The following is a 23,506-nucleotide window of genomic DNA, read 5'->3' as shown; positions in this document are numbered from 1 at the left end:
TTTCAGCATTAATGGTGCCTTCACAGGTGTGCAATTTACCCATGCCTTGGGCACTAATACACCCCCATACCAACACAGATGCTGGCTTTTCAACTTTGCACCTATAACAATCCAGAAGGTTATTTTCCTCTTTGTTCCGGAGGACACTTTTTTGAAGCATGTTTCAGGCATCAAGTTCCAAATTAGCTAATATTAGCAAAAAATAACAACCTTTTCAAGTTCAAACGTTAAGTATCTTGTTGTTGCAGTGTATTTAATTGAATATAGGTTGAAAAGGATTTGCAAATCATTGTATTCTGTTCGATTTAGGATTTACACAATGTGCCAACTTCACTAGTTTTTGGTTTTGTAAAATACTTGACAAAAATAGAAGAAAAGACCAACCTTGTGTGCTTATTGGAGGACATTTAGATGTTAACTGGCTATCCAGCTTTACACAAGTAAACACGCTGCAGGACTTCTTATATCATTTTAAACTGATATCCGATATTAATTCGGAATCGGAACACCCCTGTAAAAAGTTATGTTAATGAAAAGGGGCTTGTTTGTAATTAATCAAGAAAATACAAGTTTTGAGGACAGTTTTGTGCATTGATATTTTACATGAAATGCTACATATTTTATATATTTGTTATGCGTAGGGTTCCCAATAATTATCGGATCAGGTTGATAATTGGAATTATGTTGTCACACCTGTGATTTGATATCACAAAAAAAAAAAGTCAGATAACAAAATAAACACTCCAGAGAGGCAAGACGACTCATACTGTGCTGTAGGTGGGTTAGAGTGATTAAATCAAGTGCTTCTACTTTGTGGGATTTTCCAAACTGTTTTTAGGATAATCCGACCTCACAGTGTAAACAATCATGGCATCCTGCATGCCGCCCGAAACAAATGTCCTCCAAATACTCTGAGGAAAGAAAAAAAAAACACCTTGACTGAACACATCCAACCTCATTGACCACTAACTAGATACCACACTGTAAAAAGAAAAAGCTATGGATGACTTATTCATTTGCTACGTTAAAGTAGAGCACTGCAGTAAAATTGTGCAAGTAACATTATTGTTCCTAACCCAGCATCCTGAAGGAAGCACATAGAGTCTGACGCTCTTTTTAAACTTTATTGTCGACCTTAACGTGGCAACAGCAGCACTCATTACACGTTAAAGGGGTCGGCAACCCAAAATGTTGAAAGAGCCATATTGGACCAAAAATACAAAAAACAAATCTATCTGGAGGACCAAAAATTAAAAGCCTTATATAAGTCTTATAATGAAGGCAACACATGACGTAAGTGTCATGTGTTGCCTATTATCAAAATGACTATGTGTTGCAGGCTGAAACAAATCTTTGTTGACAAAAATGTTGAAATGTTATAATTATTCTACACATTTTTACAACATTAGAAACCATTAGTAAATCAGAGGCTACTCATAAAATGAGATAACTCCTGGAAATTACTGGCTTTTAATGGCCAAAGGTATAATATGTGTGAGTCCAAGTTAAGGCTGTCTTCTTTTAATAGATTTATTACAATCTTTGGCAAACCAAGTAATGTTTGCTGTGGTCTGGAACAACATGGCACACAAACAACTATCTGAAATGCAGCCAATATTCCATACGTATAATGTGTCATGAGACATGCAAAACTAAATTATATACAAAGAGAATCAAAGTAAAGTGTCAGGACGTGGACTTTGGGGTTTCTTTTTCCGTGATGCAAAGGAACGTTGGAGCGGGCAAGGCATAAAGGTAATGACATCTTTTATTTTAACACTATAACTACAAAAATTAAGCAAACCGAAGGCGCGCACAATGGCGGAGAACAAACTTGACTAATGAAACAAAACTTGCACAAAGGTAGAAACTATGAACAATAAAAAAAACTTACTTGGCACGGAACTATGAACAAGCAGCGTGAATCGTAAACATGGCATGAAGCAGAGTGGAGGTAAAGTCGCCAGGCTGACTTCCTGGCAACTTTCGCTTTAAATAATTGACATGATTAGTGACAGGTGTGCGAGTGCAAAACATGAGACAGGTGACATGAGGACAGGTGAAAACTAATGGGTAGTCATGGAAAAAAAAAAAACAAGGAAGTGCAAAAACAGGAAACAATGGAGTCTTAAGCAAAACAGAACATAACTAAACAAAACATGATCACAATCATGACATGAAGTATATTAAATGAGCTCAAATATAGCTACAAATTAGGCATAATGATACAATATGTACATGCAGCTAGCCTAAATAGGATGTTAGCATTGATTTGTTTGCAGTCATGCACTGACCAAATACACCTGATTAGCACTCCAACAAGTCAATAACATTAACAAAGCTCACCTTTGTGCATTCAAGCACAGCATGAACATTTTGGTGGACAAAATGAGAAAAAGAAAGAGTGGAAGATTTTTACATGTCAACAAACTGTTGTGTCACAGTCCACACCATGGTGAGTTCAAGAACCGCCGAAAGTAGTAGGACGAACAATGTTCACCAAATACTCTCATCAGTGAAGCATACACACAAACATATTAAGCAGTGGGCTTTCTAACAATTGGGAAGGTTTGTGTCATGATTGTCCTCAAACAAAAAACATACTAAAACAAACAAAAACAAAAATTCCCCCCATATTTTTCTATTTTCACTCCTTTTTAAAAAAATGCTTCAGGGAGCCACTAGGGTGGCACTATGGAGCCGCATGCGACTCAAGAGCCTTAGGTTGCTAACGTTACCACAACAACACACCACTTTCTGAAGACAGTTACTGCTAGCAAGGTTGCAGTCAGGAACACTCAGAATTTTGAGCATCAAACATTTCATCTTTTGGTATGCATTGCTGCAATAAGTATGCCAATTTGTTTGAGATTTTATTTTTATTTCTTGAATGTATTACTCAATTATCTTTTCATTCATGTCACCAAAGTATTCAAATTATTAGTCTGTTCAACTTGAATGTCACAAATTGGGCACCGCTCAAGCGCTAGCATTCTTTTTAAAGTATCGACTTGATACTGGTATTGTTTAAAATGTCAATGACGTCTACTCTTAATCAGAACATAACTTTACTGATTAATGTATGTGTATTAGTGGTGATGTCGTATTTGGTTAGGACTCAGCTACAGGTACGGTTTGTGAAATCCACCATTGTTTTACTCTTTCTTAATTCCATGTGAGCACAAACAACACTGAAATCTACATTTAAAAAATAAATTAATACGTTTTCGGTACTAGTCTTGAGAAGCAGGAAGTTATCTGTTTGGGTTTGAAAAAATTGTGAAAACCTGATTATGTGTACTGACTCAGTACAGGGTGTACACCACTTTTCACCCAAAGTCAGCTGGGATAGGCTACAGCTGGAATGTGAACATGAACAGGAAACAAGTTAGAAAGTGAATGAGTACAAATTGTTTAATATTAAGTTAAGTGAGCAGAAATGAAGGCTATTGCCTGTTCCAACCTGTCTAATTAATTGATGATTTATTAGGGCCTCAGAAAGATAATGTAGTCGATTTTCACTTTTCATGTGCGTTCTTTTTTTATTTATATTGTTTTGTTAGTAAATTCTACATTACAGGAGTACGTTTTATGGTGAAACAATTACATTTACACTTATCTGTGTTATATCAATGTCCATCCCATGAAAGTGCGGATGACAAAATTGGTTTGGGGCGTAAAATTGAAAAAAACACACGATAAACCTTCGTGATTTGTAATACAATTTGCAAGCGTAATCCCCTTGTGTTGTCCCTCCCCAGCAGCCTCTAATCCCGCTTTGTGTTATTTCCCATGATGAAGTCGCAGGCTCGCAAAACATATCATGGGCATATTGAAAAAAACTCACCTGCATGTCAAACTTCAACTTGTGTCTCGTACATGAACCTTCTTCACATTATGAAATACCATTATTATTTAATAATTTTGATTGATTACCCAACCCAATAATCCAGAGAATATTGTTGTCAAAATGTTTTGTGTTAACCTGACTGTCAATTTCTTTCCACGCATTGTTCTACTCCAACTGACATCCTGCAGGACCGAGACCTGCGGCCTGAAGAAATGGAAGGTATAATTGCATCTCTGAATTATTATCATATCATTTTAACATGACAAATTTCCTGACTTTGCCCACACCTGCACACATTGCCATCCATCCGCTGCAAGCAGCTCCCTTAAGGCTGTAGTGATATTTACATCTTCCATCCATCCATTTTTCTACCGCCTATTCCCTTTGGGGTCGCGGGGGGCGCTGGTGCCTATCTCAGCTACAATCAGGTGGAAGGCGGGGTACACCCTGGACAAGTTTCCACCTCATCGCAGGGCCAACACAGATAGACAGACAACATTCACACTCACATTCACACACTAGGGACCATTTAGTGTTGCCAATCAACCTATCCCCAGGTGCATGTCTTTGGAAGTGGGAGGAAGCCGGAGTACCGGGAGGGAACCCACGCAGTCACGGGGAGAACATGCAAACTCCACACAGAAAGATACCAAGCCCGGTATCTAATCCAGGACTACTCAGGACCTTCGTATTGTGAGGCAGACGCACTAACCCCTTTCCACCGTGCTGCCAATATTTACATCTTTTATATACTAATTAGTTCAAACTTCACCCGTTTTTGACATTAACTTAATTTTTTTATTGGCCAAAAATGCACACAACTTGAAACTAGTTTTAAAAGGTGCACTATTGTATAAGTGCTACTAGGGAAGTGTGCATTTCACATTTGTACCAACGGTAGCTGCATATAAGTACTCAACGCTATCAAATGTTGGCACTTTTGTGTGAGTACATGTTTGTGGCGCTAATTTAAATGTTGAAATGTTTTCTTACATTTATAAGTCCTATTTACCAGTATGTATTATTTGCAGTTTGTCCTTGGTGGGTTGCCGTAATCAGAACACAGCCTTTCCCATCAAGTTGAATGTGCCGGTCTTGTCTTCTGTTGGGTCAGACAAACTGTTTACAATAAATGGGCTTGATCTCCTAGGAACGAAATACCATGCGCTAAAAATCATGTGCAAAGTTTAAAAAAAACTGCATGATGGCATGTTGGGTGTGATCTACTAAGACTGCGTGTGCATCCATCCCATCCATTTTCTACCGCTTATTCCCTTTTGGGGTGGCGGGGGGCGCTGGCGCCTATCTCAGCTATAATCGGGCGGAAGGCGGGGTACACCCTGGACAAGTCGCCACCTCATCGCAGGGCCAACACAGATAGACAGACAACATTCACACTCACATTCACACACTAGGGACCATTTAGTGTTGCCAATCAACCTATCCCCAGGTGCATGTCTTTGGAAGTGGGAGGAAGCCGGAGTACCGGGAGGGAACCCACGCAGTCACGGGGAGAACATGCAAACTCCACACAGAAAGATACCAAGCCCGGGATCTAACCCAGGACTACTCAGAACCTTCGTATTGTGAGGCAGACGCACTAACCCCTCTTCCACCGTGCTGCCAATATTTACATCTTTTATATACTAATTAGTTCAAACTTCACCCGTTTTTAACATTAACTTAATTTTTTTATTGGCCAAAAATGCACATACCTTGAAACTAGTTTTAAAAGGTGCACTATTGTACAAGTGCTACTAGGGAAGTGTGCATTTCACATTTGTACCAACGGTAGCTGCATATAAGTACTCAACTCTATCAAATGTTGGCACTTTTGTGTGAGTACATGTTTGTGGCGCTAATTTAAATGTTGAAATGTTTTCTTACATTTATAAGTCCTATTTACAAGTATGTATTATTTGCAGTTTGTCCTTGGTGGGTTGCCGTAATCAGAACACAGCCTTTCCCATCAAGTTGAATGTGCCGGTCTTGTCTTCTGTTGGGTCAGACAAACTGTTTACAATAAATGGGCTTGATCTACTAGGAACGAAATACCATGCGCTAAAAATCATGTGCAAAGTTAAAAAAAAACTGCATGATGGCATGTTGGGTGTGATCTACTAAGACTGCGTGTGCAATTGATTATTATTCAAATGAGGATTTTGCATGTACTATGCAGCTTTCACCATAGAGACACTACTTTGCTGCACATTCATGTTATCATGATCCTACACCTGTGGAGTTTTGCTTTGTTTTGAAACATCAGTGTGGGAATGTGTGTGTGAATGTGGTAATGTGAAAATATCGTCAAAGCGCTTTGAGTTCCTTAAAAGGGTATAACAGCGCCATACAAGCGCTACCCATTTACCATTTACCATGTAGCAGACATGTACCACTTTTAATGGACATTTTACACTGAACAAAAATATAAACGCAACACGTTTGTTTTTTCTCTGTTGGGGTTGACTTATGCACACAATGATCGTACTATTTAATCAGCATCTTGAAATTCCACACCTGTAAGGTGGGATCGATTATTTTGTCAAAGAAGAAATGCTCACTAACACAGGTTCAGAAAAATTTGTGAACAATATTTGATTTTAATAAGTCTTTTGTATATGTAGTAAAAGTTTTGTGATTAATGACCGGATATTATACGTTTATACTTACAGTATTTTTGCTCCTTTTTATTTATTATGTATTTTAATATCCATCCATCTATCCAACTTCTTCCGCTTATCCGAGGTGGGGTCGCGGGGGCAGCAGCCTAAGCAGGGAAGCCCAGACGTCCAGCTCTTTCCAGGGTATCCCGAGGCGTTCCCAGGCTAGCCGGGAGACATAGTCTTCCCAACGTGTCCTGGGTCGTCCCGGTCGGAAGGGAGGCGTTCGGGGGACATCCTCACCAGATGCTCGAACCACCTCATCTGACTCCTCTTGATGTGGAGGAGCAGCGGCTTTACTTTGAGCTCCTCCCGGATGGCAGAGTTTCTCACCCTATCTCTAAGGGAGAGCCCTGCCTCCCGGCGGAGAAAACTAATTTTGGCCGTTTGTACCGGTGATCTTGTCCTTTTGGTCATAACCCAAAGCTCATGACCATAGGTAAGGATGGGAGCGTAGATCGACCGGTAAATTGAGAGCTTTGCCTTCCAGCTCAGCTCCTTCTTAACCACAACAGATCGATAGAGCGTCCGCATTACTGAAGACGCCGCACCAATCCGCCTGTCGATCTCTCGATCCACTCTTCTCTCACTGGTGAACAAGACTCCAAGGTACTTGAACTCCTCCACTTGGGGCAGGGTCTCCTCCCCAACCCCGAGACAGCACTCCACCATGAGAACCATGGACTCGGACCATTTTAATGTCGTCTCAAATGTTTCTATTAATTATTGAGTCCGATACCTAATTTTTTGCTTATATCAAACAGGAACACTCCAAGTAAGTATTGACCTTATTACACACAAGCAGTTTGATTGTGAACGTGCATCTTACGAAATTTAGAGGTGTTGAAATCGCCATGTAAAGATGCTAATGCTCATCTTTAGCATGCATATGGCATATCCAATGTAAATTAGTATGGAGCTTGCCTATCTTAAAAAGGGCTGTTATAAGGCATGCTTGCTTTTTTGGTATGGAACATTGTAGCATTAATTAGAGACATTGTTTGAGCCTGTGCAGAGTCTGCAACCCGACGTGGCGTCACAAGCAACAATAACAGCACACTTGTTGTAAAGACGTCTTCTCGACTGAGCATCCCAAAAACAACAAACTGGCAGCAATCAGGCGTGTGTGAAACTGCTGCCTCTTCTGTACAAGCCTGGGGTTAGGAAATGCTTATGTCTTATGTAAAACAAGACATGATCATGCATGTGGAAGTGCAAGAGATCCCCCCCCAATAATGTACCTTGATGGTTAGAAAAGCGATACACAAGTATAACCCATTCAATGACTAAAACCCATGCCGCCACCCAAATTATGTGTACATTGCACACAATTAGTAAAAAAAAAAAAAAAAAAAAAGGAATTGCCAGGCTGGATATGCCACAAGAAATGGTGAAATTCTCTCTTAATAGATGAAAAAGAAAAGAAAGATATTAATCCCAATGCCATATTTACAAAAGTAATTATAAGATATTTTAACACAGTTTTTCTCCTGCAGAGCTGCGTGAGGCATTCAGGGAGTTTGACAAGGACAAGGATGGCTTCATCAGTTGCAAGGACCTTGGCGAGTGCATGAGGACGATGGGATACATGCCGACTGAGATGGAACTGATCGAGCTCAGCCAGCAGATCTGTAAGCTCACTGTAAAGCGAGAGAGAGAGGACGAGAAAGAAACTGGATTTAAAAAAATCCAGAAATCCATGATTTAGGAGAAAAGGATGCACAGGAGATAAAAAAATAAAAAAATAAAAAACAACTTAGATGGCGACTTAGACATAGTGCTATCTTAGACACCAGCATTTTAATATGGGTGTCCCGATCCGATATCAGTAAAAACATGTACCGGCTTGCACGTAAAATCTCTGACGAAATCTCCGAAACAGGTAATCTTGCAGCGTGTTTTACTTGTGCAATGGTGGGCAGCCAGTTAACATCTAAATGTCCTCCAATGAGCACATACGTTGGCTCTTTTCTTGTTTTTCTAGTCAAGTCATTTACGAAAGGTAAACATGGTAGGCGAAAGGCAAGTAAGAGCTCGAAACGGTGATCAAGGGTGATGGGTCAAATGCAGAGAATAATTTTGCCGCATCTCCTATGTGTGTGACAATCATTGGTACTTTAATTTTAACTTAACAACAGCTAAGCACACAATAGCGCACAAGCTAGACATACAGTATCTATTAAGTGTCCTTTGTTAAACAAAATTGTAGTCTAAAACAGCACATTTGTCATAAATAAGTTTAAAGTAATTACGGTTGCATATTTCTTACAAATACAAAGTCTACAAGGCAGAAAACGTATTAGAAAGTATAAACATATGCGTTGGCATCATTTAACTTTCTGCTTCATGAGTTTAACGTCATTAATTATTTTGAAAATACCACTCCACTTCACTCAAAAGCAGCATAAGTCCATCCCAAATATTTAAAAGTAAATAGGTTATTAGTTTTCATACCTGGTATTGTCTTCTGTTTGACTAATTTCACTTAATCAAACCTTTTCCAACATTCCAACAGGTATGTATGATTTCTCCTGATATTGTATTAGAAAAATCAACACCAAAACATACTCAAGGCTGTAATATTAATGTCAGTCAGTAATCAAAGCTCTAATATTCGTATTGCATCCGAAGGGAAAAGGTTGTATCGGAACATTTCTACTTTTTACTCTGAATTTCATTTGCAGGGGTATATTTTTTACACAATTTGTTAATTTTTTTAGGAGTGGTATAGCATGACAACTCAGCAACAACCTGCATTAAAAGTGCAGACTTCAGGCCAAGCAAATCAATTTTAATTATGGAGCACAATTTGTACACAAGACAATTCAAAGTTTATTACAGAAAATTACATCAAGGCAAAAATTAGATAATTATGATTCAAATTAAAATCATAAAGTCCAATCATCATTAACACAATTTAATTCAAATTACAATCAAAGAGTGTAATTGATATAATTTCAATTGTTGTGTGCATAATAAAAATAAAAGTGTTTTGAACAATACCAACGTTGAGGCATGTCTCACCTCTTCTGGAAGGCTATTCCAGATTTTAAAAGCATGAAACTGAGAGCCTCACCCTGTTTCGTCCTGACTCTTGGCACCGCAACTTTGCGGCACCTTGAACAGCTGCCAGCATCTTCCGAAATTGTCAATAAACCATGTCACAAAGTAAAGAAGACAATAGGTGATGCTAATATTCTCTAAAATGTCTTCCGGCAGCCACCCAGATAATAAGTGTTAGGGCGTGCTATGAAGCCTTTGGCTTTGTCGCCTTCTAAAACATGTACGGTCTGCTCATCAGTCCAGCTTCATGTTGTGTGCTACTTCCGCAGCAACACGCACACGACTGCAAGGCATACTTGGTGACACAGAGTACACTAGTGGTTGTGATATAAACAATTGTAACACTCTTAGTAATATGCGCCACGCTGTGAAGCCACACAATACAAGATTGACAAACACATTTCGGGAGAAACAGCGTTGTGCATATTAGTAAGTTTTAAAGTTGTTTATATCATAACCCTCAGTGTACTCTGTATCACCCAGTATGCCTTTCAATCTTGTACGTGTGATTGCGGAAGCTGCACACAACATGATGCCGGGCTAACAATCAGTTAGCACGTGTTGTTGAAGGTGTCAAAGTCAATGGCTTCACAGCACGGCCATAATCTTATCATCAGGATGAACGCTAGCCGTGAAAATGTTAGCGGCTTCAAATGTCTTCAATTTTCTGTGAAACAGGTTTAAATATCTCTGTGAGTGGTAAAGGGGGCCGACCTTTGATGTATTTCAGCGGGCCCAGGGTGTACCCCGCCTTCCGCCCAATTGAAACTGAGATAGGCGCCCGCGACCCCAAAAGGGAATAAGCGGCAGAAAATGGATGGATGGGTTGGTGGACGGGTATGGTTCTGATAAAATGTTGGTTCGGATGGACGGCTGGTGGATGATATAATTGCCTATCCACGCATCTCTATAGTGAAGACAAGAATAAAAAGCAAAGTATGAGAGATATAACTGACAGCCAGAGATAAAAGATTAAACAATTAATCACATCAACATAAAAGCAATCAAAGCTTTTTTTCGACTAAAATTCATTAGTCGTTGGAACTTTACTAAGCAAAATTAAACTGTTTAGCATTCCAGCGCACAGCTGAGCTAGCAGTAGTATGCTCTTACATTAACTATGCATGTTGCCTGTAATGTCTGGCCTCGAATGTTATTTAAATAAAAAACTAAGAATATTATCTACAAGTCAGAGTCCGCGGGTAAACCGCGGGTCGGGTAGTTGACATGACAAAAAAATAGGTTTTAATTAGATTTGGGTGGGTGGCAGTTGAACCATCTGGAGACATCTTATATACATGGTTCTGGGATTAGTGTTTTTAGCCATTCAAAGAGCCATTTCAGCAAATAAGTCAATAACAGACACTATAATTCTTTTGAATGACTGTCAGCAGTCACCCAGATTTTAAATATCAGTACATGCTTTTGAAGCCATTGGCTTTGACACCTTCTACTTCATACACAAACTGCTTGTCAGTCCAGCATCATGTTGTGTATGGCTTCTGACGGCACACGCACACGACTGCATGGCATACTGGGTGACACAGAGTACACTAATGGTTGTGATATAAACAATTTTAACACTCTTAGTAATATGCGCCACGCTGTGAAGCCACACCAATTAAGAACGACAAACACATTTCGGGAGAACATCCTCACAGTAACACAACATAAACGCAATACAACAAATACCCATAATCCTTTGTATTCATGACACTTCCTGACTATTTTATACACCCCCCCTCCCTCCCCGTGCGTCAGTAAGGTGGGCGGGGGCACGGGGGTCTAAAATATATTAGTTGTGTTGCGTTTATGTTGTGTTACTGTGAGGATGTTCTCCCCAAATGTGTTTGTCAATCTTGTATTGTGTGGCTTCATAGCGTGTCGCATATTAGTAAGTGTTAAAGTTGTTTATATCACAACCATCAGTGTATTCTGTATCACCCAGTATGCCTTTCAATCTTGTACGCCTTTCAATCTTGTACATGTGAATGCGGAAGCTGCATACAACATGTTGCTGGACCAAAAACCGGTTTGAACATATTGTTGAAGGTGTTTAATGCAATGGCTTCACATCACGTCTACATTTATCTCATCAGGATGAATGTTAGCGGCCTCAATTGACTGCATTACTCTGTGAAGCAGTTTTAGATAGCTCTGTGGGTGGTATAAGTGGACACCCTCTGATGAAATTTTGGTGGTCGGGTACGGTCCCGATTAAAAGTTGGTTCGGGTGGATGGCGATTTTGGTAATGCGGATGATATAATTGCCTGTCTGTGCATCTCTACTACAAATACATTATGTAAAGAAAATGTATCGACATCAAATTCGCAAAATCACAAGCTGATGCAAAATTCATATCAACATTTTGAAAGATCTTACGTGAAATCAAGTATTTTATCAATCAGCATCATTCAACTTACAAACCCTGTTTCCATATGAGTTGGGAAATTGTGTTGGATGTAAATATAAACGGAATACAATGATTTGCAAATCATTTTCAACCCATATTCAATTGAATGCACTACAAAGACAAGATATTTGGTGTTCAAACTCATAATTTTTATTTTTTTTTGCAAATAATAATTAACTTAGAATTTCATGGCTGCAACATGTGCCAAAGTAGTTGAGAAAGTACATATTCACCACTGTGTTACATCACCTTTTCTTTTAACAACACTCAATAAACGTTTGGGAACTGAGGAAACTAATTGTTGAAGCTTTGAAAGTGGAATTGTTTCCCATTCTTGTTCTATGTAGAGCTTCATTCGTTCAACAGTCCAGGGTCTCCGCTGTCGTATTTTACGCTTCATAATGCGCCACACATTTTTGATGGGAGACAGGTCTGGACTGCAGGTGGGCCAGGAAAGTACCCGGAGTCTTTTTTTGCGAAGCCACGCTGTTGTAACACTTGTCTTGCTGAAATAAGCAGGGGCGTCCATGATAAAATTGCTTGGATGACAACATATGTTGCTCCAAAACCTGTATGGACCTTTCAGCATTAATGGTGCCTTCACAGATGTGTAAGTTACCCATTCCTTGGGTAACTTACACATCACAGATGCTGGCTTTTCAACTTTTCGCTTATAACAATCTGAACGGTTATTTTCCTCTTTGTTCTGGAGGACACCACATCCTCTGTTTCCAAATATAATTTGAAGTATGGACTCCTCAGACCACAGATCATCTTTCCACTTTGCATCAGTCCATCTTAGGTGAGCTCGGGCCCCGCCAAGCCGGCGGCGTTTCATGATATTGTTGATAAATGGGTTTGGCTTTGCATAGTAGAGTTTTAACTTGCACTTACAGATGTAGCGACCAACTGTAGTTACTGACAGTGGTTTTATGAAGTGTTCCTGAGCCAATTTGGGGATATCCTTTACACACTGATGTCGGTTTTTGATGCAGTATCGCCTGAGGTATCAAGAGTCCGTAATATCATCGCTTACAGTGATTTCTCCAGATTATCTGAACCTTTTGATGATTTTACGGACCGTAGATGGTAAAATCCCTAAATTCCTTACAATAGCTCGTTGAGAAATGTTGTTCTAAAATGGTTCCACAATTTTCTTAGAAAGTGGTGACCCTCACCCCATCCTTGTCTGTGAATTACTTAGCATTTCATGGAAGCTGCAATTATACCCAATCATGGCACCCACCTGTTCAAAAATTAGCCTGCACACCTCTGGGATATTCCAAATAAGTGTTTGACGAGCATTACTCAACTTTATCAGTATTTATTGCTACCTTTCCCAACTTCTTTGTCACGTGTTGCTGGCATCAAATTCTAAAGTTAATGATTATTTGCAAAAAAAAATGTTTATCAGTTTGAACATCAAATATGTTGTCCTTGTAGCATATTCGACTGAATATGGGTTGAAAATGATTTGCAAATCATTGTATTTCATTTATATTTACATGTAACACAATTTCCCAACTCATATGGAAACGGGGTTTGTACTTCTTCATCATGAGCTTGACTTATTTATAGAGGCCACTTCAAAAGAAACAACACCACTCCACTTCATCTTAAAGACAGCATAAGTCCATTTCAGATGGTTAATAACAAATAAGTTAGTGTTTTTTATACATGCTATTGTTATCTATTTGACTAATTTCACTTAATAAAAGGTTTTCTATTATTCCACAATACAAAATAATTAAATTATTAGTGATTCCTGTGATATTGTATCGGCCGATACTCAAACCTCCTCGTATCAAAAGTGAAAAAGTTGTATGGGGACATCCCTACTGACATCCCAACCAAGGACTATAAAATGACTATGTTTTTTGCCCTCTAGGTGGCGGCAGAGTAGATTTTGAAGACTTTGTGGAGTTGATGGGGCCAAAGATGCTGGCTGAGACAGCAGACATGATTGGAGTCAAAGAGCTTCGGGATGCCTTTAAAGAGGTCTGCCTTATGATGACAGTCTGCCAGAATATACTTGTTTTCTTCTCTCCTAATTCCCTCTTCCGTGCCCTCACTCTCCTAGTTTGACTCCGATGGTGACGGTCAGATCAGCCTTGGGGAGCTAAGAGAAGCCATGAAGAAGCTGGTGGGCGAGCAACTCAACCACCGTGAGATAGATGAGATCCTGCGTGACGTCGACCTCAACGGGGATGGAGAGGTGGACTTTGAGGGTGAGCAAGGATGAGGGGTATTTAACATCACTTATGCCATATCTACACTAAGTCTTAAACCACTTAGAAAAATAATTGTTTAGCCTAAGGCCCCATTTACACTAAGCATAAGGTTATCCAGGGTAAATCACACCTAACCTTATCCGCGTCCAAACACAACAATGCCACCGTTTAAGATCCCTGCCCCCGTCCGTCCGCTGGCTCAACGTGACCTAGTAAGCATGTGCAAAAAAAAAAAATCTATCTGCTCCAAGCTCGTCTTCACGGTGGAAGAAGGGTTAGTGCGTCTGCCTCACAATACGAAGGTCCTGCAGTCCCGGGTTCAATCCCAGGCTCGGGATCTTTCCGTGTGGAGTTTGCATGATCTCCCCGTGAATGCATGGGTTCCCTCTGGGTATTCAGGCTTCCTCCCACCTCCAAAGACATGCACCTGGGGATAGGTTGATTGGCAACACTAAATTGGCCCTAGTGTGTGAATGTGAGTGTGAATGTTGTCTGTCTATCTGTGTTGGCCCTAAAATGAGGTGGCGGCTTGTTCAGGGTGTACCCCGCCTTCTGCCCGATTGTAGCTGAGATAGGCGCCAGCGCCCCCCGCGGCCCCCGAAAGGGAATAAGCGGTAAAAAATGGATGGATGGATGCTCCAAGCTCTCCAGTAGATGACTTTACTTCATTGTGAAGTTATTTAAAATAGCTATATTGTAAATAGTTTGCTGTGCATTTTACATTTGTTTGCTGTGTTTTGTGTGCAAGTTTTTAAATTAAAATGTGTCTCCTTTGAACAATATCCAGTGTTGTGGTATTTCAATTAACTAGAATCCTGTGTGCTGTGGGGAATTGTAGGGAATCACACCTGAGCCATGATAAATTAATCAAATCTTTATTAGACATGAGAAAGAAAACAATGTGATAAATTGTTTGGGACACGAGGGGATGGTTCCATCTTTCAACTGGGTGCTGATGGCGGAGTTAGCGAAGATGTTGGCATCATGCCTGCCATTTCACAGTCATATCCATAAAGCAATATTTGTAGTCACACACTGCAAATCACGATCACATTAACATCACTGAAACGTGTCTTTAGTTTTGTTAGTTTTAAGGCAAACTGTTCGGCAACATCCTGACACTTTCGATGTGTGGGCTTAATTAGTTGCTTCCTCTCCGAACTCACTTCGTAAACGATCAATGAGTCCATGCCGAAGATTCAAGAATTACACGGCTGACTTACCCGTGTAAAATATTTTCCGAGAAGGGGGACCTTAAACGATGGTTTAGTGTGGTTGAAGCGGGCCTTAGTCCATGTCTACACTAAGTCCTTAAAAGCCCTTAAACAAATAATTATTTGGCCTAAGCCCCGTTTTCAAGCTTAAAATCACAACTATGTCTATTTTGGGGGGAATCTTACCTGTAGACATATTTTTTTAGGTCCAGCACTATGAAATAAGTGCCAACCTTTTCAGCATTAGGGCCCTTTAAGATCCTGCAACTAGGGATGTCTTCAGCTAAGAATTTTCATGATCAAACCTGATTTGTTATATTTTTTATGCTAGCATGTATGTTACATGCATGGTAGTGAGGTGGAAATGTCAGGGATTTAACCTGGGGCAGGTGGGGCCTGATCCCGCTCGTGGTAGCCAATTTTGTGTAGTCGAAAAGTTTGAATTTTTAAACAGGACAAATAGTTTGTTACAACAGTTTTAATTACTCACAATCAGATAGTACAAGGTTGGATTGAATCAATATGTGAACAGACAGTGTCTACGGAGACGAAAAATGGTACCCCCTCATGAAGGATTTAAGTGAGAGAGCACACGCGGGTTGGCTTTTCCTTCTTATTTATAAACTCCATGACAGCCTGCTTTCTCTCATAACACTTATGTAACTGTCCAATGTTCAAGGCCGGGATTTGAACTCATTACCTACCAATCTCAGGATGGATACTTAACCACTAGGCCACTGAGTAGGTGCTTTTATTTTGGTTCCCTTTCCTTATTGTCTCCCTGAGCGCTGTTTCCCCTCACCTGCCCATGATTGGCGTCCTGGCTGATTGACACCTTGTGTCAATCAGCTGGCTGCTATTTATGCCTGCCTTGCCCTCCAGTCACTGCTCGAGGATTGTACGCTGTCTCCTGTGTTCCTGGTTCCTGTTTTCCCTGCATTTCCTTTTGACATTAAAGTCATGTTTTCCTGCAATACACCTGCCATCTCTGCATCTTGGGTTTCATGACCAACGAATCATGACTGGCTCTAAAAGGATCAGGGCCTGTCTTATAGTGGAAAAAGTCCATAGACTCAGGACAAAGGATTAACAGACCAGAAGTTCCCAAAATACCCCAAGTAATCCCAAGGTCATAAAATACCCCAAAACAGACTTAGGCTACAACTAAGACTCTTGGTACTCCAAAAGGTCCCACTTGTACCCAAAGGGTCCGAAGACAGGGCCATGGCCATTTTCTTGGTACCTTCTCTAAAGCCCTTCAGAGCCTTGATCGGTTCAATTTGGACTTTGCAGATACTTAGAAAACCAGGTTAGGGTTATGGGAAAAACGACCCACTACCTTCTAGCCTTTTTACCCCATAAGTACAGGAACATTAAGTCCCCATAACCTTTAGTTCTTGGTATCACAGTGCGTGGCTTGTATTTTTAGTTTACCACATTTACAATTTAGTGTAATCTATGCAAATCAGGCTAATGGCTTATGGATGAGTGGTACAGTATATTTTTACAATGATACCATGTAAATAAACAGACGCAATTAGGTCATATTTCTGTGAATACAGTGTAAATAAATGAACTGTGATAGGCAAGCTACTCGTAAAAAGTAGTAAACTAAACTACAAATTACTCTGGATTAAATGTAGCTAAACTACAGGGGAAGCTGTCCCCAGAGAATTGTAGCAAGCTACTCTACTAGCTACACGGCAAAAGTAGCTTGCTACATCAAAGCTACATTTTATGTTATAATGTTAATGTAACTGAGAGTGTACAAATGCACCCAATAAGGGTCCATTGCTATTAACTATCTGTCATTTATCTGGGGACACCCTACAAATACCTCTCGGGGTCCCTGCGCCACACTGTATGTATATATTTTAGTTTGCCTTTTCTTTGGCCCACCTCTATAATGTTATTCATTTTCTCTATCCAGAGTAAAAAACTAAAAAACATATATCAATATCTTGACAAAAAAAACACATTACTTATGTGTTGTTTGGGAACAGTTGGTAAAGGTAATATGCAGTAAAACTTTTCATGAGCTCAACTCACCTTAATGTGTGTTTCTAAATTTGTGTTCCACGTCTTAAATTTAGAAAGCAGTTATGATTTTGGTTTGCAGAGTAAACAACTAAAAACTAAGGTTTTGGGCATTGTTTTTGCTAAACTCATACATTATGCCAAGGACCCGCATTATTGTGGGTTTCCTGGACGTCGTTTTCATCACGAAAGGAAAAATGTAATCTGCGGAAATAATTATTTTCCCATTTTCAAGTATCTTTATTTTTGCTTTTTTTGTGTGTCGTCAGCCTGAAGCGTCCCTCTGTCTCCAAATCCCTCGTCGTCTTGTGCGTGAGTGCACGTCTGTTATGATTTTGCTCACTAGTTTCAATGACTCGCCTTATCTTGCCTCTGATTGGCCCTAACTTTAACCAATTGAGACTCATCATACCAATGTATTGTTCTCATTCATCCAGGTCATGGTATTTTCTTCATATTTTTTGGGCCTGTTTTCGCAGTCCATTTTCTCTCTTTTTTTCATTTTTGATGTAAGCTACATAGCTACATGGGTCCAAAAAGTTGCTAAGCTACAGGAAAAGTTACTTGTTAAAAAAGTAGCCAAACTACCACCAAGCTACTGGAAAATGTAGTTAAAATACCTTGCTTAGCTACATATAGTGTTGTGATCCGCTTTTCGGATCGCCACATATTATTGTGTATTGTTCCATTTTGTTTTCACTCTCCGTCTGATCCTCTTATTTCTTGTTTAGTCGGTCACCATGGTAGCTCATTAGTTCACCTGCCCCTTATTGTCAACGCACACCTGTTTCTTCTAATCAACTTCCTTATTTAAGCTCGCCCCTTTTCGTTATTCTTTCTGGGTTCGTAAATTTGCTTACATGCAACAAGTGACGACTGCTACTGTTCATTATTATCGCCAGCTTTCATGTTACGTTTTATTGCTTATTCTTAGCTCTCATGCTAAATGTTTTGTTTTCTCTTTTGTGGCTCTCGTGCCAAGTCTAGTTTCTCTGTTCTCGTCCTAGCCTTCGTTGCTAGCGCTTTTGTTTACCTTTAGCTTAGCTCCAGTGTTTTTTGTTCATTGCACCTTTTTGCTAAATAAATCTTTATATCTTACCTTACGCTGTGTTCTTGCTCGACGCATCCACGGAGGTACAAACCCGGCAGCGCCATGCCTTCCAGTCGTTACATATAGCTTGTTACTGCCCATCACTGTAAATGAAATACAATGTAATAAAAACTATATGATTTTAAAAACAAATTGTGCCGGATTTTACATAAAAAATCAAGCTTCTGTCTACAGTGTATAAAGTACCACTGATAGTCACACACTCTAGGTGTGGTGAAATTACCCTCTGCATTTCACCTATCCCCTTGTTCCACCCCCTGGAAGGTGAGGGGAGCAGTGAGCAGCAGCGGTGGCCGTGATCGGAAGTCATTTTGGTGATTTAACCCCCAATTCCAACTCTTGATGCTGAGTGCCAAGCAGAGTCCCATTTTTATATTCTTTGGTATGCCTCGGCCGGCCAGGGGTTTGACTTCATGACCTACTGATCTCAGCTCGGATACTCTAAGCACAAGGCTACTGAACATTCATCCTCTCAGTGAATGATGAATTCCAGAGGGTCAACCAATCCCTAAAGGTCCATTTCAGCTGTAAATAATGCTCTGCGTCCAAAAGATGGCGCCATAGGACAAGCAATAACACATATTTTTGTTTATGGTATGGTGCTGCATACGTCAAAGTATACCACACATGCCAACCCTCCCGATTTTCCCGGGAGTCTCCCGACTTTCAGTGCCCCTCCCGAAAATCTCGCGGAGAAACCATTCCCCCGAATTTCTTCTGATTTACACCCGGACAACAATATTGGGGGTGTGCACTGCGTTTAGCATCCTCTACAACCAATCGGCACGTCCTATTTTCCTCCATACAAACAGTCTAAAAATACAAGCCTTTTTTATACACACATGTGAGACTGCAAGCATATTTGATCAACAGCCATACAGGTCGTTTAAACAACTTTAACACTGTTACAAATATGCACCACACTGTGAACCCACACCAAACAAGAATGACAAACACATTTGGGGAGAACATCCGCACCATAACACAACGTAAAAACACAACACAACAAATACCCATAACCCCTTGCAGCACTAACTATTCTAACACACTACAATATACACCCCCGCTACCACAAAACCCCACCCCCCAACCCCGCCCACCTCAACCCCGCCGCTCCCACCAATCTCCCGAATTCGGAGGTTTCAAGGTTGGCAAGTATGAAGTAAGCACGAAAATGCACATCATCATCAGATCTTTTTTTTTCAAGGTCCATCCATGTACATAACAACATTCTTATCCGAGTTATGATCAGAATCAATACATTTTTGCCAATTTACACATGGCTATTGTCCGGTTACATAGATATTTTAAAGATGCAAAATTCATTTCAAAATGCTTAGATCTTTGATTGGCATATTTTCTTCTTGCAGAGTTTGTGAGGATGATGTCTCGCTGAACAAAAGCATATTTGCTGCACTGAATGAGGACTGCACTCCGTCGTCTTGTAACTCACACTTCCTTGTGCCCCGCCTTTCAGTCTCTCAGAGTGTGAGAAACCCCTCTGTACGTGTGTTTGTGTCACGTGAATGTTTACCGTGCTAAAGGTGGTAACATGGAATGCATGGCGGATGTGAAAAAGAAAATAGATTGCATTGAAGGTAACAATTTAAACTGACACCAGCATACATGATGCATATTGCGTGCATAGGTCTAAACACGGTCAAAAGAAATGCAATGAGAGTTATTTAAAAGCACATGGTTAATAAAAATAAACACAATTGTATTAATGCAATGCTAGCAATTTAATTCCAGATTTTACCCAAATACATGATTGGTACTGTCAGAGAGATAATAATTTTGCAATATGTTTATTCCAATGTCGTATGCTGTGTTGTTGGACTGCAGTGCTACCCAAGTGTTTTTCCGTCATGTTGCCTTTTTTTCCACAGGCATTTCAATATTATCTTCACTTTTAGTCGTACACAAAGTATGCTTGTCACACAAACTACAAAAGAAATAAATGTGTTGGGGGTGCCACTTGTTTACATTATGACAATTAACGCAATACCTCGTTATTTTTCCTTGGTCTGGTTGGAAGGTATCAATATTGTCTCAAATAAATATATATTTAAGTCTTTAAAGAAATATATGTTCTATTTTTACATTTTGTGCAACGGCATAGTGAAATACTCGCTCTAAATAAAAATAAATAACATTAAAGCGCTCTGTTGTCTGAATGATTAATGTGTGATACCCTGATGCGCTTTTACCACTTTTTTTCTTTTTTTGTGGCACAAGGTTGTTCTTTGTCCATATATCCCTCCATCTTTTGAAAATTAACTTTGTTTATTTGTTATTATTTTGCCTTACAACAAAAACCACATTTTTTTTATGTTGGGTATCATCTATAATCATTATATAAGGCAATATGTCTTTCTCTTTTCTATGCGTACAAAATAGTAAAAAAAAAAATGCTAGCAACATGCAGCTAACAATGCAGGCAAAAGTGATTTACCTACAAACCCCGTTTCCATATGAGTTGGGAAATTGTGTTAGATGTAAATATAAACGGAATACAATAATTTGCAAATCCTTTTCAACCCATATTCAGTTGAATGCACTACAAAGACAAGATATTTTATGTTCAAACTCATAAACATTTTTTATTTTTTTTGCAAATAATAATTAATTTAGAATTTCATGGCTGCAACACGTGCCAAAGTAGTTGGGAAAGGACCTGTTCATCACTGTGTTACATCACCTTTTCTTTTAACAACACTCAATAAACGTTTGGGAACTGAGGAAACGAATTGTTGAAGCTTTGAAAGTGGAATTTTTTTCCATTCTTGTTTTATGTAGAGCTTCAGTCGTTCAACAGTCCGGGGTCTCCGCTGTTGTATTTTACGCTTCATAATGCGCCACACATTTTCGATGGAGGACAGGTCTGAACTGCAAGCGGGCCAGGAAAGAACCCGCACTCTTTTACTATGAAGCCACGCTGTTGTAACACGTGGCTTGGCATTGTCTTGCTGAAATAAGCGGGGTGTCCATGACAACGTTGCTTGGATGACATTATATGTTGCTCCAAAACTTGTATGGACCTTTCAGCATTAATGGTGCATTCACAAATGTGTAAGTTACCCATGCCATGAGCACTAATACACCCCCATACCATCACAGATGCTGGCTTTTGAACTTTGCGCCTATAACAATCGGATGGTTATTCTCCTCTTTGTTCCGGAGGACACCACGTCCACAGTTTCCAAATATAATTTGAAATGTGGACTCGTCAGACCACAGGACACTTTTCCACTTTGCATCAGTCCATCTTAGATGAGTTCAGGCCCAGCGAAGCGGGCGGCGTTTCTGGGTGCTGTTGATAAATGGGTTTGGCTTTGCATAATAGAGTTTTAACTTGCACTTACAGATGTAACGACCAGCTGTAGTTACCGACAGTGGTTTAATGAAGTTCCTGATGTTGGTTTTTGATACAGTACCACCTGAGGGTTAAAAGGTCTGTAATATCATCGCTTATGTGCAGTGATTTTTCCAGATTCTCTGTACCTTTTGATTATTTTAAGGACCGTAGATGGTAAAATCCCTAAATTCCTTGTAATAGCTTGTTGAGAAATGTTGTTCTAAAACTGTTCGACAATTTGCTTACAAATTGGTGACCCTCACCCCATCCATGTTTGTGAATAACTTAGCATTTCATGGAAGCTACTTTTATACCCAATCATGGCACCCACCTGTTCCCAATTAGCCTACACACCTGTGGGGTGTTCCAAATAAGTGTGTGACGGGCATACCTCAACTTTATCAGTATTTATTGCCACCTTTCCCAACGTCTTTGTCATGTGTTGCTGGCATCAAATTCTAAAGTCAAAGATAATTTCCAAAAAAAAACAAATGTATCTGTTCTATATCAAATATGTTGTCTTTGTAGCATATTCAACTGAAGGATTTGCAAATCATTGTATTCGGTTTATATTTGCATCCAACACAATTTCCCAACTCATATGGAAACGGGGTTTGTATTTTGCCTATAAAGCCATCTAAAAAAAATCACTTCATGAGAGTCAACAACAACATCCTTATATGTTTGAGCCTGAATATACAAAGAATGAGCTACACGTTTTAGAAGCTGGGTGCTAAGCAGATCACTCTATGATGAAATGCTAAGCATCATGGAGCAGTAGTGCTTAGTGCTCAAAAAGAAATACAAAATAATGTAATTAAACCATATCTAACCGTACAATGTTTGCTCTCACTCGGATACTGATTGATGTGATGGTTGTGCTCCCCATTTAGATTGTGAATTCAATAGAATCATTACTCTTCATGTAAAAAAGAAATGCTGGGAGCAAAAAAGCTCCTTGTGGCGTCTTTCTAGCGATGTTTTCGGGTATAAGTTGAATTTCAATGTTAACCAACTTCTCAGCGTATGGCCTCAACCTTCTACAAAACTTTACTTTAATGTTTGAACTGGAAATTGTTTTGTTTTTTTCAAATATTAGCTCATTTGAAATTTGATGCATGCAACATGTTTTAAAAAAGCTGGCACAGGTGGCAAAAAAGACTGAGAAAGTTGAGGAATGCTCATCAAACACTTATTTGAAACATCCTACAGGTGAACAGACTAATTGAGAACAGGTAGGTGCCTTAAAAGCACCTTCCATTAAATGCTCAGTCATTCACAAACAAGGATGGGACGAGGGTCACCACTTTTTCAACAAATTTGTGAGTAAATTGTCTATCAGTTTAAAAACAACATTTCTCAACGAGCTTCTGTAAGGAATTTAGGGATTTCACCATCTACGGTCTGTAATATCATCAAAAGTTTCAAATAATCTGGAGAAATCACTGCTTCGCTGGCCCGAGCTCATCTAAGATGGACTGATGCAAAGTGAAAAGGTGTTCTGTGGTCTGACGTGTCCAAATTTCAAATAGTTTTTCGAAACTGTGGACGTCGTGTCCTCCGGACCA

General features: G+C 39.7%; 1 protein-coding gene across 1 annotated transcript in view; it reads left to right on the top strand.

Moving 5' to 3' along the window:
• The window catches only part of cabp2a (calcium binding protein 2a), an 87,038-nt gene extending 66,295 nt beyond the window's left edge, over nucleotides 1-20,743 (top strand). Inside the window, exons 4-8 of the mRNA XM_061909076.1 lie at nucleotides 4,039-4,069; nucleotides 8,007-8,141; nucleotides 13,876-13,985; nucleotides 14,068-14,215; nucleotides 19,951-20,743. Of these exons, the coding sequence (XP_061765060.1) occupies nucleotides 4,039-4,069; nucleotides 8,007-8,141; nucleotides 13,876-13,985; nucleotides 14,068-14,215; nucleotides 19,951-19,976 (450 nt within the window). The 3' untranslated portion in view covers nucleotides 19,977-20,743. The remainder of the gene's footprint in view (nucleotides 1-4,038; nucleotides 4,070-8,006; nucleotides 8,142-13,875; nucleotides 13,986-14,067; nucleotides 14,216-19,950) is intronic.
• The last annotated feature ends 2,763 nt before the right edge of the window (nucleotides 20,744-23,506 follow it).

Source organism: Nerophis ophidion, linkage group LG01, assembly GCF_033978795.1.
Source record: "Nerophis ophidion isolate RoL-2023_Sa linkage group LG01, RoL_Noph_v1.0, whole genome shotgun sequence".
NCBI classification, from domain to species: Eukaryota; Metazoa; Chordata; class Actinopteri; order Syngnathiformes; family Syngnathidae; genus Nerophis; species Nerophis ophidion.
Note: the sequence above shows the minus strand (reverse complement) of the source record. Positions and strands in the feature narration are given on the sequence as shown.